This window comes from Girardinichthys multiradiatus, chromosome 12 (assembly GCF_021462225.1).
Source record: "Girardinichthys multiradiatus isolate DD_20200921_A chromosome 12, DD_fGirMul_XY1, whole genome shotgun sequence".
NCBI classification, from domain to species: domain Eukaryota; kingdom Metazoa; phylum Chordata; class Actinopteri; order Cyprinodontiformes; family Goodeidae; genus Girardinichthys; species Girardinichthys multiradiatus.
The window spans coordinates 15,710,380-15,724,758 of NC_061805.1; the positions used below are offsets into that span (position 1 = coordinate 15,710,380).

A 14,379-nucleotide genomic window follows, 5' to 3' on the forward strand; every position below is an offset into this window, starting at 1 on the left:
CTGTCCAAAAGGCCACTATTGACACCCTCAAGCAAGAGGGTAAGACACAGAAAGAAATTTCTGAACGAATAGGCTGTTCCCAGAGTGCTGTATCAAGGCACCTCAGTGGGAAGTCTGTGGGAAGGAAAAAGTGTGGCAGAAAACGCTGCACAACAAGAAGAGGTGACCGGACCCTGAGGAAGATTGTGGAGAAGAGCCGATTCCAGACCTTGGGGGACCTGCGGAAGCAGTGGACTGAGTCTGGAGTAGAAACATCCAGAGCCACCGTGCACAGGCGTGTGCAGGAAATGGGCTACAGGTGCCGCATTCCCCAGGTCAAGCCACTTTTGAACCAGAAACAGCGGCAGAAGCGCCTGACCTGGGCTACAGAGAAGCAGCACTGGACTGTTGCTCAGTGTTCCAAAGTACTTTTTTCGGATGAAAGCAAATTCTGCATGTCATTCGGAAATCAAGGTGCCAGAGTCTGGAGGAAGACTGGGGAGAAGGAAATGCCAAAATGCCAGAAGTCCAGTGTCAAGTACCCACAGTCAGTGATGGTCTGGGGTGCCGTGTCAGCTGCTGGTGTTGGTCCACTGTGTTTTATCAAGGGCACGGTCAGTGCAGCTAGCTATCAGGAGATTTTGGAGCACTTCATGCTTCCATCTGCTGAAAGGTTTTATGGAGATGAAGATTTCATTTTTCAGCACGACCTGGCACCTGCTCACAGTGCAAAAACCACTGGTAAATGGTTTACTGACCATGGTATCACTGTGCTCAATTGGCCTGCCAACTCTCCTGACCTGAACCCCATAGAGAATCTGTGGGATATTGTGAAGAGAACGTTGAGAGACTCAAGACCCAACACTCTGGATGAGCTAAAGGCCGCTATCGAAGCATCCTGGGCCTCCATAAGACCTCAGCAGTGCCACAGGCTGATTGCCTCCATGCCACGCCGCATTGAAGCAGTCATTTCTGCCAAAGGATTTCCGACCAAGTATTGAGTGCATAACTGTACATGATTATTTGAAGGTTGACGTTTTTTGTGTTAAAAACACTTTTCTTTTATTGGTCGGATGAAATATGCTAATTTTGTGAGATAGGAATTTTGGGTTTTCATGAGCTGTATGCCAAAATCATCCATATTAAGACAATAAAAGACCTGAAATATTTCAGTTAGTGTGCAATGAATCTAAAATATATGAATGTTAAATTTTCATCATGACATTATGGAAAATAATGAACTTTATCACAATATGCTAATATTTTGAGAAGGACCTGTATAGTCACTAGGCAAGGCACTATACAATTTTTAAAGCACATAAATGCATTTTTGCTCAGTGGTCCTACATCTTTTTATTTATTTGTTTTGATGTGAAATATGTCACGATCATTCTGTAAATATATCAGATTTTTCTCTTTGCTAATGTACTTGTCATACATAAACACTCAGTTTTTACACACTTGTGAAATTATGTTTTTTTCTCTGTTATGAAAACCCATGTGTACAGGATAAAGGTATAAATTGGTGCTTGAATCTACTTTAATGCTCTATTTACATGCAGAGCAAGAAGAGAGGAGCCATGTATTTCGGTGCTCCACTGAGCTGGATGAGACTTCACTCACCATGGCCAGAGGCACAATGCCTGCCAGTTCTTCCTGCGCCAGGCGGATCTCTGTCTCGACCTCTTGTGTGGCGGCACGACTGGCTGGGTACTCTACTTTCCAGGCCATCCAGCGGCTGCCTGTCGGCTCTGGGAAGCTTTCCATTTTCAGATCAACCTGGAGCACCCTCTGAGCTCCCATCTCAGATCTAACATTGCAAACAGAAAAAAGAAATCAATGAAGGGTGAAACATTGCTGGTTGAGAAAAAAAAAAGTGCTTTGCAAACAGTTGAACTTTTTCACATGTGGTCATGTAACATGCAAAAGTTCAAAGTATTTTGGTAGGATTTTATGTAATAGAACAACACAAAGTGGCACATCATTGTGAAGTGATAGGAAAATTGCATGTTTTTCTTTTTATCTTTTACAAATACAGTTCTTTTAGGGTATGTCTGTTCTAGCTTTCATTAACTCTGAACAACTTCCTTGATCCTGGTGAAGAAAAACATCCCCGAAATATGGTGCTGCCACCACCATGTGTCACAGTGGGGAAAGTTTTTGTCAACAACATCCAAAGCATTTTGTTTGCATGCCAAAATGTTTAATTTGGTCTCATCTGACCAGAGCAACTTTTACCACGTTTGCTGTGTTCTCTTCATGGCTTGTGGCAAACTGCAAATGGAACTTCTTATGGCTTCTTTCAACAATGGCTTTATTCTTATTATTCTTTCATACAGACAAGGTTTAGAGTGCACAAGTAGTAGTTGTTCCATTGGCAGGTTCACCTACTAGGGCTTTGCGTCTCTGCAGCTCCTCCACAGTAACTGTGGGCCTCTTGGGTGCTTTTCTAGTTATTGGTGCCTTTGCCCAGTTTTACATTTATTTCCATTCTCTGATAATGTGTGACATCTCAAGGCAAATTATTTAGGGACATCAGATCAGTGTGGCCTGAATGTATATACATGCCACAGTTTTCAGTTTTTATTTTGTACTGTAAATATTGCTGAAAACCAATGTTCACTATCCCTTAACTTTATGGTTATGCACTACTTTGTATTGGCCTATAACATTAAATCCAAGTAAAACACATGTAAGTTTGTGTTTGTGATGTCAATAAATGTAAAAAAGTCAATGGGTATGAATACTTTTTAAATTTACCCTAGGTTTCTGCATGATTATGAACTCATTTTAGTTGTTTTCTGATCTTATGCTGATGCACACTAAAAAGTATAAAGTTCATATCAACAGCAAGTTGCCCTGATAAAAAGAAAAAAAAAGTTTTTATTTATTTCATCTCAGGTTATAAGGTCTGTAAAAGAAGCTGCAGTTTAATGTCCTGGGTCTTTCCCCAGGACAGTTTAAAGAAACGTTTCACTAAACATCACCCCCGCTAAGGTGTTGATGGTTAGGTTTGTCACCGCTGCCCTTGTTTGCTGTAGAGGACTGTAAATATACAGCGCGAGTTGGCACGATCTGCAGCAGCTCTGAATTAAGTCAGACAAAGGGAAAGCATTGCTAATAAAAATGTCCCATGGCGCCATAAGTCTCTGGTTCTCACAATTTAAATATACACCCGGAGGCAGGAAAAGGTCAGCATTACACAGGAGCTGGAGGAGGCGTGAAATGGCAAGGGATCTGTTAGTCGCGTCTCGTGTGTCAAATGGCAGGAACTCCTTGCCAATAAATTTCACACACACTCTCTGTGGTACACTTGTCCAAAACGCTGTCATGTAATTCTGTTTGAAGAGACAGACAGGAAGAGATGAAGAAATCTGCACATCAATTTGTTTGGAGAAATGGTTCTTTGTACATATGAGGAGTTGAAAGTACTGTGGATCTCCAGGCATTATGTATAAAACCTTTAAAGTCAAATTCCATTATAAATAAAACAAAAAGATGATACATAGGTGCAACCTCTTGGAAAGACAACTCGCGGAAATGTATAAAATAATAAATTATACAAGGGATAAAATGATGAATAATAGAAATACACTAGCTGCTGTTCTCATGTTCACACACTCTTCTAACATTCACATTTACACTAAGAGAATGATGGATTTGTTGCATAGCACAGCAACCCAATTTTCACATCCAGCAGAGGTGTATATAAATAATTAAGGTGACAACCAAATAACTTGTGTCACATTTCATAACGTTACACCCATCAGCCTGGTGAGCCGACAGCATCAGCTTACGTAACTGTCCCACAATGGTGTGGACAGGAGACAGATGCTAATCTCTGTTTGTAAACCAGAGAAGACACAAGGTTCATTGGGCAAAAAACAAAAAAAACAATGTTAACAGATGATACACTAAAGATCCGGAAATAAACCACTAGGTATGCAATAGACATCAAGTGTCACACATAACCACCTTCAGTCATCAGCACAAATGGCCTACTTTCCTCAGAGCAGGCAGATTTCTACTTCAGGTAGGTGGTTCTGGAAAAAAATAAAATCATCTCATTTGACAAAAAAAAGAATGAACATGACTGCAAAATAGAAAGGTTGGTCTAAAATGTACTTACAGGGCAAAGTGTTCATATCCTTTAGCATTTTTTAGATTTTGTCATCTTACAACATACCATCTAATTTTCAAGTGTAAAGAAAATGATATATGTTTAAAACATTTTTTACAAATAACAATCTACAAAGTGTCATGTGTCTTTTATATTCAATCCCCAGTGTTAAGACTAATGATGAGACCAGTAGATAACATTCATCCTCAGGGAAATGTGGTGGTGGTGGCAGTATCATTCTGTGGGGATTCTTTGTGTCAACATGGATGGCAAGGCTGCTAAGTGTTTGAGCCTATGACAGAGAATCACCTTCCAGCAGAACAACCACCCTAAACAGCAAAGACTCATTAAGCTGAATGTACTGCAGGCCACAAAAAGACAAAGAAAAAAAAAAAAAAAACTGCATTGCTTTTTTCCAATTACAAATGCAAATATAAATGTTGTAACTTTTTTATTTTACCTGCTCAATTACAAATTAGACATGCAATCTTAAAAAAGGTAGTCTGGTTTTGTGGAAGTGGGATCTGTAAATCTTTGCAAATCAGAGACATAAAACAGTTATTTTGTCAAATGTTATCGATTTTTCTTGGTTTATAAAAATGTTTTAATCTATTGTCAGCAACAAGATATGGGTCACTCTTCAGCCTGATGCATTTAGCTAAGTTTAATGAAAGCACAAAAGTCTATTTTTGAATAAACTTACTAGCTGTTTGTTTTGATGTTTACAATAAAATTAAAATTAGAGACATAAAAAAGGCTAGAGAAGATCAAATACTTTGTGTTGTACCAAACATTGATTGATGGACGATTTTACATTTTTTGCATCTTGTTCAAAGGCCCCGCACAGGCATCAACAGCCTACTTTTGGACAATTTCAATAGCAGCTGTGGGAATCTTGAGAACTTTTCATGTGTAATTTTGAAAACAAGATAACAATAAAAGAGTGATATTTTAAGTGTGTTTGTTGTATTAGTTGTAATTTCACATTGTCACAGAAACATTCAACTTCAAAATGAGACATGACAGCAATGCAAAACAACATGCTAATTTCAAGAAAGGAAATAAGAGGTGTTTTTTCAGGAGAAATTAAAATCAAGGACAAGTGCAAAAAGGATGAAACACTGAAACACTTTTTTGCTAGAAATTTTTTTTTTCCTAGAATACAGTTATTTGCAAGAGTTGCAAATGTACTCATTTTGAAATTCCAAACTAAAAATATATACAGTTTATGACAGAATTAGAAAAGGTGTAAAATCAAATACGCTGTGAACTGAATGTCAAAGACAACTAGAATTTATTACTGTACTAGATAGACAGAGGCCTTCTTTGGCTGCTAAGGACCTATAGGAAGGACTGGAGGACTACGGAATAGTGGTGCACTATTCCACCCAAAAACATTAATGCAAAAACACGGTCTTTATAGAGGAGTCACAGCAGTTAAAGTTTACAATTGATCTTATCACAGGACAACACTAGGGTATGCAGGTCCTCATCTGAACCAGTCAACATCTATCTACAAAGAACAGCTCTAAAGGCAAACTTTGTCATTTGACCACAATCACCACATTTGGAGAATCCAAGAGTCACTATATAGTGTAAGTAAACCAACAAGCCTAGTTTAGAGACTGACTAAGTGATGTGAAAGTACTTTGGTTTAATATGGTGAGGAGGATCAATGGTACAGAAGGACACAGGTTTAATTAGAATATAGACAGTCAACCACAGTTCAAAATGTGCAGTGAATTATAGGTTAAAGCCTTGGCAGCACCTCATTGTCTGGTCAACATCTTTATAAACAGAGCGTCCTTGTATAATGAAATACAAAATATTAAAATAAAAAAAAACGTTTTAATAAGATCTCATACAACTTTATCATCTATCAGCAAACTGTGAAAACATATGAAATATTCCATGTCGGCATTTGGCAAAAGGTAACTTTATTTTAAAATGTACGTAAGAAGAGTGGTCAAGTCTGCCTGGTTTGTGCAACAATTACCCAAAATTACATTTTAATGTAGACATTCAAGCAAATATATAATATATATGTGGATATATTATAGTTTTATATTGTCCATGTGTGCCCATACTTCTATATGTTTTGGTTTGCTTTTGGGAATCAAAGTAAAAAAATGCCCAGGACTCATAACTATGGCTCTGATTGTATATGTAGCTAGCCAGCAGGATTTCAAACTAGAAATACACTTTCCAACCTTTTCTTTGAAAGATTTAACCTGCCTGTACTGATTTTGATATATTCCATTTTGTTTTGAAATATGCTTTCATTTTTTTTTTATGTTAGAAGCCAGCGTGAGTGTACAACTGCTAGTCAAATTATTTTTTTCTGATATTAAATGGTGTTTCATTGTATGAAACATATAGGTGTGTCAGAAAAAGAAAAAACAGAATAAATATGAAATGGGGTGAATACTTTTTACAGCATTGTATATCCAATCCACAGTCATAAATTAGAGGAGATAAATTTCCCTTTGCTCAAGCTCCAAACAAAAAGAACATTACACATGAACCAGAAGATGCTTGGGGGTTCAGAAAAGTGTTGGGACCCAAAATGGCGCAGAGTGTTTGCAGCTTGATATTTTCTTTTTTTTTTTGCAAGGGTTAGAACCATATGTCCATTGTCATTAACTCATATGAGATCGGATCCAGGACAAAAACCCAGACATCTCTCTCTCCGGCATCACTCTTCAGAATTGTATAAGAGACCCCAAGGTGTTCCCAGGCCAGAAGGGATATATAGTCCCTCCAGTATAATCTGGGTCTGCCCCCTTCCAGTGGTTAGGATCAGTCAAGCTGAAAAGTGAAAGATATCGGTCACTAATTTTTCTGTACATCCTTTTTTAAAACAGTTGGCAAAAATCAGGCCACAATAAACAGACATGATCTATCTAGAATCTAGAAAAAATAAGAAAACTCTCCATAATAACAATGTTTGATGTTTTTAAGCCCCTGACACCAGCAGATCTGGAGCAGTGACACACTGAAACATATGTGAATACTTCAATATCATAATGCAGTGGGTGGAGATGTCTTATGTAGCTACTTATACATCAAAATGACAATGTGATGCAAATGATTATCAAAAATGAAAAATGTAGTTATGGTGACACATAACAGCATGTCGCACCTCCTGTGCTAGTAGTCCTACAATTAAAATGACTCAGATTCTTAGAAGTTGTAAAAAAATTACGAATGAGTCGCTTTACGTACAACTATTCCATTTATCTTTTCCTATGCAAGTTCACCATGCTTTTGAATGAGTATATCTTAAACACACTTAGCTTTTACAAGAATCACAAACTGAACTGATTTGATCTGACAACTGGGTGTCAGGTAGTGTAAACTCTGGACTGGTTAACTAGATAATTGAAAGACCAATTAAAAAAAGCCAATTGATGGTGCTCAAAGCAGCACAGTCTATTGGTAACATAATTTCCAATTATTGCTCCCAGGGACAATCCTGCTGGCTGCTAAAACAGGAAGTGATAGAATCCAACAATCTTACTTTCTGTAGTGTGCTGCAGGAGACTGCTCTAAACAGTTAGAAGGACAGCAAGCTGACATCCACCACATGGACTGAGAAACTGGATGGAGGTTTTATGTGTGCTTTGGTGGTGCTGCCAGTTTTGAAGCCCTAATGTGAGACCCTCCAGTCTGTAAACACAAGTTAACAAATTTATTTATAGGTTTTGCTTAGTGTTGAAAACAAGCATGCAGGACATGATGATACTTGGCATGCCTGGGTGTCATGTTTCTATCACTGGTAATTTATGTTATAGATCTCTATAATCTTAAACGATCAGGGGTAAAACAAGATGTCATTTCGCAAGATCTTTGATATTAAAACACCACAAAATTCTCATCAAAATGTGCTTCATGATGCGCTATCCAGACACCATCAGCATTTAACTTTGTCTGGTGCAAAATGTGTGAGCTATTATTATGAGCACGCAAATGAAGGTGAGAAATTTAAGCTTGACACCCTGTTGTATCTATTTTTAAGACTATTACTTTAAAGTAAGAAAATAAGTATTTATGGTGTTGCCTTGTTGTGTTGACAGGGTCAACTAGGCATATAAAACTTACCGTTGTCAAGGTATACCAATGTTTTAAAAAGTTAGGGTTTTTTAAACGACTAAACTGTTTTTCATGCTGTTCCAATGCCTTAAAGTCCACTTAATAAAATGATAAGGAAAGTGCTGAAGTTTTCTCCAGTTGTTTGAAGCACAGTCTCCTTGCACTCATCTCTTCAATGCCTGTTTTGGCCAACTGCCAGTCACCCACAAATCATTCCACTGCTGACAGGAACAACAGAAGGAGTCTGCTTGAAAAAGCATGGCCTCAAGGAGCACCACTATCCCTCTCATTAAGGTAGCACTCTTTTGAAACCGTAGTTAGGAAACTACTAGCAGCATGTCTGTAGAGCTGCTGACAGTAGGTTCCCTTTGAGCAGACTGGGAGAAAAGGTATAACATTTAGAGAAATTATCACATTTAATTAAAACCTACGATTACATTTAGCTGATGTTTACTCTAAAGTTAGCCTAAGTCATCCACCACTGTGCGCATCTGTTAGAAAAAAAAGGATTCAAATAATTTTGTGTACTGATACATTATACATTTTAGTTTCAAATCTTTATTGAAACGCTGTAAAACCATGGTATTTTTACTCCTCCTTGAACCCTGAGAATTTCATACTAGTACATGCACATAGTCAGCTTAAGTACACTGCTCATTGGGAAGACAGAACCCCGGTTCAAAAGCAATGAAGAAGCCTCCAAGATCCTTGGATTGTTTGTGTGGCAGCATTTTGGGTAATAGTAAGGAAGAGTTTTAGAATAACAGACAACATACTAATTTGCTAAGCACTGTGAAATTTCTGCCACTGGTTAGCTGTTATCTGTTAATGATGCTAAAATTAACATCTGATTTTCTTGGTGTTCAAAAACATAGTTTGGGATTCAGGAAGCCTTCATTCTATATATATGAAAACACTACAAGAGAACAATCTCAACACTTGTTTGGCATTAGAAACACCTTAAACAAACAAATCTTAATACTGGATAAAGATAACCTAAGTAAATAGCAGTTTTCAAATGATGAATCCTTTCACTGAGGAAAACAGCAATCCAAGTCAACCTGGTCTTATTTGAAAACCTTACTGCCCCCAAACCTAATAACTAGTTGTGTCACCCTCAGCAGCGACAACTGAAATCACGAGTTTGTGATAACTGGCAATGACTCACATCCAGGGGTGAAAGGAGTTTTAAATTCTTGCCGGTACTTAGGGGAGCTAGACGGGAGGCTGGGGAGGCACTGGGGGCATATATATATATACATATATATATATATATATATATATATATATATATATATATATATATATATATATATATATATATATATATATATATATATATATACATATATATATATATATATATACACTGCTCAAAAAAATAAAGGGAACACTTAAACAACACAATATAACTCCAAGTAAATCAAACTTCTGTGAAATGAAACTGTCCACTTAGGAAGCAACACTGATTGACAATCAATTTCACAGCTGTTGTACAAATGGAATAGACAACAGGGGGAAATCTTTGGCGATTAGCAAGACACTCAATAAAGGAGTGGTTCTACAGGTGGGGACCACAGACCACTTCTCAGTACCTATGCTTTCTGGCTGATGTTTTGGTCACTTTTGAATGTTGGTGGTGCTTTCACACTCGTGGTAGCATGAGACGGACTCTACAACCCACACAAGTGGCTCAGGTAGTGCAGCTCATCCAGGATGGCACATCAATGCGAGCTGTGGCAAGAAGGTTTGCTGTGTCTGTCAGCGTAGTGTCCAGAGCCTGGAGGCTCTACCAGGAGACAGGCCAGTACACCAGGAGACGTGGAGGAGGCTGTAGGAGGGCAACGACCCAGCAGCAGGACCGCTACCTCCGCCTTTGTGCAAGGAGGAACAGGAGGAGCACTGCCAAAGCCCTGCAAAATGACCTCCAGCAGGCCACAAATGTGCATGTGTCTGCACAAACGGTTAGAAACCGACTCCATGAGGATGGTATGAGGGCCCGACGTCCACAAATGGGTGTTGTGCTCACAGCCCAACACCGTGCAGGACGCTTGGCATTTACCAGAGAACACCAGGAGTGGCAAATTCGCCACTGGCGCCCTGTGCTCTTCACAGATGAAAGCAGGTTCACACTGAGTACATGTGACAGACGTGACGAGTCTGGAGACACCGTGGAGAGCGATCTGCTGCCTGCAACATCCTTCAGCATGACTGGTTTGGCAGTGTTTCAGTAATGGTGTGGGATGGCATCTCTTTCCATGTGCTCGCCAGAGGTAGTCTGACTGCCATTAGGTACCGAGATGAGATCCTCAGACCCCTTGTGAGACCATATGCTGGTGTGGTTGGCCCTGTGTTCCTCCTAATGCAGGACAATGCTAAACCTCATGTGGCTGGAGTGCATCAGCAGTTCCTGTAAGATGAAGACATTGAAGCTATGGACTGGCCCGCCCGTTCCCCAGACCTGAATCCGATTGAGCACATCTGGGACATCATGTCTCGCTCCATCCACCAACGTCACGTTGCACCACATACTGTCCAGGAGCTGACGGATGCTTTAGTCCAGGTCTGGGAGGAGATCCCTCAGGAGACCATCCGCCGTCTCATCAGGAGCATGCCCAGGCATTGTAGGGAGGTCATACAGACACATGGAGGCCACACACAATACTGAGCCTCATTTTGACTTGTTTTAAGGACATTACATCAAAGTTGGATCAGCCTGTAGTGTGTTTTTCCACTTTAATATTGTGTGTTACTCCAAATCCAGGCCTCCATTGGTTGATATATTTGATTTCCATTGATGATTTTTGTGCGATTTTGTTGTCAGCATTTTCAACTTTGTACAGAACAAAGTATTCATGAGAATATTTCATTTATTCAGATCTAGGATGCTTTATTTGAGTGTTCCCTTCATTTTGCAAACAGACGTTAAACGTAGTGGTGCTCGTTTTAAAGGCTGGCCGTTCACAAAAGCCTCGAGCTCCGAGGGAAGAGAAGCAAAGCAAGAGTATTGAGGCTCCATCATAGCAGAACAGTTCAGAAACTATTTGGAATGAGGAGAAAATAGCTACATTTATAAACAGATTAAGTCGTGTTTTAGACTGCCTATTGGCAGCAGATCTGATCTTCATTGTGTGCTCGTTAATTTTTGCAGCCATTCTGGAAGACAGCTTCATAGCAGACTGCCGTTCTTCCCCCTTCCTGGTATTGCGTACCGGCGCAGAATCTTTTAGTGGTACTCACTTTCACCCCTGCTCACATCACCAATGAGGGATTTTGTCTCACTCTCAGCCATGGTGGACAGCTACCGAGTATGAACTGCATGTTTAAAGTCCTGCTACAGTATTGGAATTGGCTTTAAGTCCAGATTTTGACTAAGCCATTTTAAAACTTAATTTATTTATAAATTTTTTTTTGTCATTCAGAGGTGGCATTGCCACTGTGCTTTGGATCATTGTATTGCTGCAGAAGCAAAGTGTAACTGGGCTCAAGGTCATGTACTGATGGCTGGACATTTTCCTGCAGGATGTTCTTGAACAGAGCAATAATATATACTTATATATGTAATTGCATATATAATTGCATCAATAATAGCAAGTCATCCAGGTCTTAAAGAAGCAAAGCAGCCCCAAACCCTCACACTACCACCACCATATTTGACTGTCAGTATGAGTGTGTTTCTGAAATGCTGTGTTCGTTTTAGGTCCAATACAAATTGACACACACTTCCCAAAAAGTTCCACTTTTGTCTCGCCAGTTCACAGAATATTTTCCCAAAGGTCTTAGAGATCATCAAGATGTTTTTTTGGCAAATGTGAGATGGGTGTTTATATTCTTTTTGGTCAAGAGTTGTTTTGGCCTTGGGTCTCTCCCATGGATGTCTCCATGAGGCTATCGGCAATACTTTAAGATTATTTTCTGGGTTGTTTTGTAACCTCCTGGTTGATTCGTTGATGTATTACTTTTATTAATTTTTGATTGACTGGCCTCTCCTGGGAAGGTTCACCACAGTTGCATGTTTTCTTTAGTTGTAGATTATGGCTCTTGCTTTGGTTTACTAGTTTCCCATGGGATTTTAACCCTGCCCAAACTGATAAATTGCAATAACTTTATTTCACTTCTGTTTTTGAATTGTTTTAGATGATGTGTTGCTTTTTGAGATCTTTCATCCCTCAGAGAGATTTTATAATTATTTATTATATCTGCAGGTCAGGTAATAATCAGGTCTGGGTGTGGCTTGTAAAATTGAGCTCAGCTTTCCAAAAATGGCAGTTTAATCAGAATATTGTCTTCTTGCAAATAGGGTTAAAGTACGGCATGCACATATAGCCAGTGACATCATTGATTTTGCTGTTTTCTGTGCTCTGGAAAGGAGGTAAAGGGTTTTAGCTGATACTCTGCCAACCTCATCCAAACAAACTAATATTTTTAACATCTATGACGCTTAGAAGCACCAATGGAGTGATGCACATATAACATATTTCCACATTTTACTTTTCTGTGTCTATATGTCTTGAAATATTTATCAAGTTTTACTTGGCCGTAGCTAACATTTGCTGCTCATGTCACATAATGTCAGTTAAATATCAATAGTTTTATAAAACTGGGTTTTTCATGTTACAGAAATGTACCCCTTTAACATTTGGTTGTCCTATTTCAAACGTGCACTTGCCATTTCCTCCTTTCTTACTTCCAGTACCCTTAAACTATTTTACACTCATGCATTGTATCTTGGTATTATCTTGGTAGCTTATATTTTTTGATTAAATATGGTGAAGAATAATCATATAATCAGTGAAATCACATGTACATTTTAAATAACATTTCAATATTATTTTGCTAAGATTTTATAATATATCCTATTTCCATTAATTCTATTCCAGTCCAGTCGACCTTTATAAATCATTAATGATTATGACCCCTGGTAAAACTAAGCTAACTTTGAGGTACCTTTCATTTATAGATATTATTTGTTAGTAACTTGTGCTGGGTCCTTAACATGTTAATTTTGATTAAATAACTACAGATAAAAAATTCAAAAAGAATGAATAAATAATGCCTTTAATCCCACCTTTCTCAGTTCCCTAACTTCTGGCCCACCACTAACAATGATGCACACCAATAGCACATTAGGCTACAGTAATGCTTCTACAACACAATTCTTTAACTGCACTTACTGTATATTTGTAGCTTCAGTTGCAACCAAAATGTATTTAATTTGAAAAACATGTACCATGCCAAACATTGTTGTTTAATAGAGATGTCATTAAATCTTATAATTAATTAATCTTGTATGAAAGATATATTTCAAAAACTAAATGAATAGTCACAGAACGAAATCACTGGAACAGTTCCCGTTTGTCTCTTAGCTTTTCTTTCAAGATTTTCTCTTCTCAATTATCATGCTTGCTTTTACATTATGTCAACTCTTAATAGTTCCTACAGTGAATGGACAGGTTCATTGTGTCCACTGCTACATGCTGCTTACAGACCAAAAAAAGGAACACCTGCTTTTCTTTTAAAGGGAGGCATGTTCTCATTTTTCAACTTGCAAATAAAGTATTCCTATTTTTTCAAACTGGAAGTCCGTGATCTCAAGTGCTGTTTAAAGTAAAATAGTAAAACAATCTTTACATTGAACATTGCGTGTAAAATAAGTGCCAAAGGTTCAGCAGAACAGAAAAGGTTGCTGCTTCACCATAAGACAGAGTGCTGAGGAGAATAGCAATTTAGGATGTGTAATGTAAGCTGATTAGATCAGAAGAGGCTTTGTGTATGTGCTTGTGTGTTTGTGGTGTCCTTGTGCACAGAACTCTACTACTTATGAGCAAGGGAAAAAAATTATCAAATTTGTGGCTTCAGTGGTGCTTGAGAACAGCCCCTAAAACTCTGCTGTTCTTATGCTCCTTCACCTGGAACAGCACTAAACAAGTCACCAAAATGAAGCCCAGACACACACACACACACACACACACACACACACACACACACACACACAAACACACACACACAAACACACACACACACACACACACCCACAAGCAGCCAAAGAACATTGGATTTAGGTGTGCACTTGTGTACATGCTGTAAAGTTTACAATAGTGTACACATGGTACCTACACAATGTACCGCACAAGCATTATTGACCTAATCACCGATCTGAGATTAACGTTTCTAAATGTCATAAGAAG

At 38.5% G+C, this 14,379-nt stretch overlaps 1 protein-coding gene across 1 annotated transcript in view; it reads right to left on the reverse strand.

Moving 5' to 3' along the window:
- si:dkeyp-14d3.1 (transmembrane protein 132D) overlaps window positions 1–14,379 on the reverse strand; it is a 287,155-nt gene that overhangs the window by 92,399 nt on the left and 180,377 nt on the right. Inside the window, exon 4 of the mRNA XM_047381724.1 lies at window positions 1,603–1,789. Within this exon, the coding sequence (XP_047237680.1) occupies window positions 1,603–1,789 (187 nt within the window). The remainder of the gene's footprint in view (window positions 1–1,602; window positions 1,790–14,379) is intronic.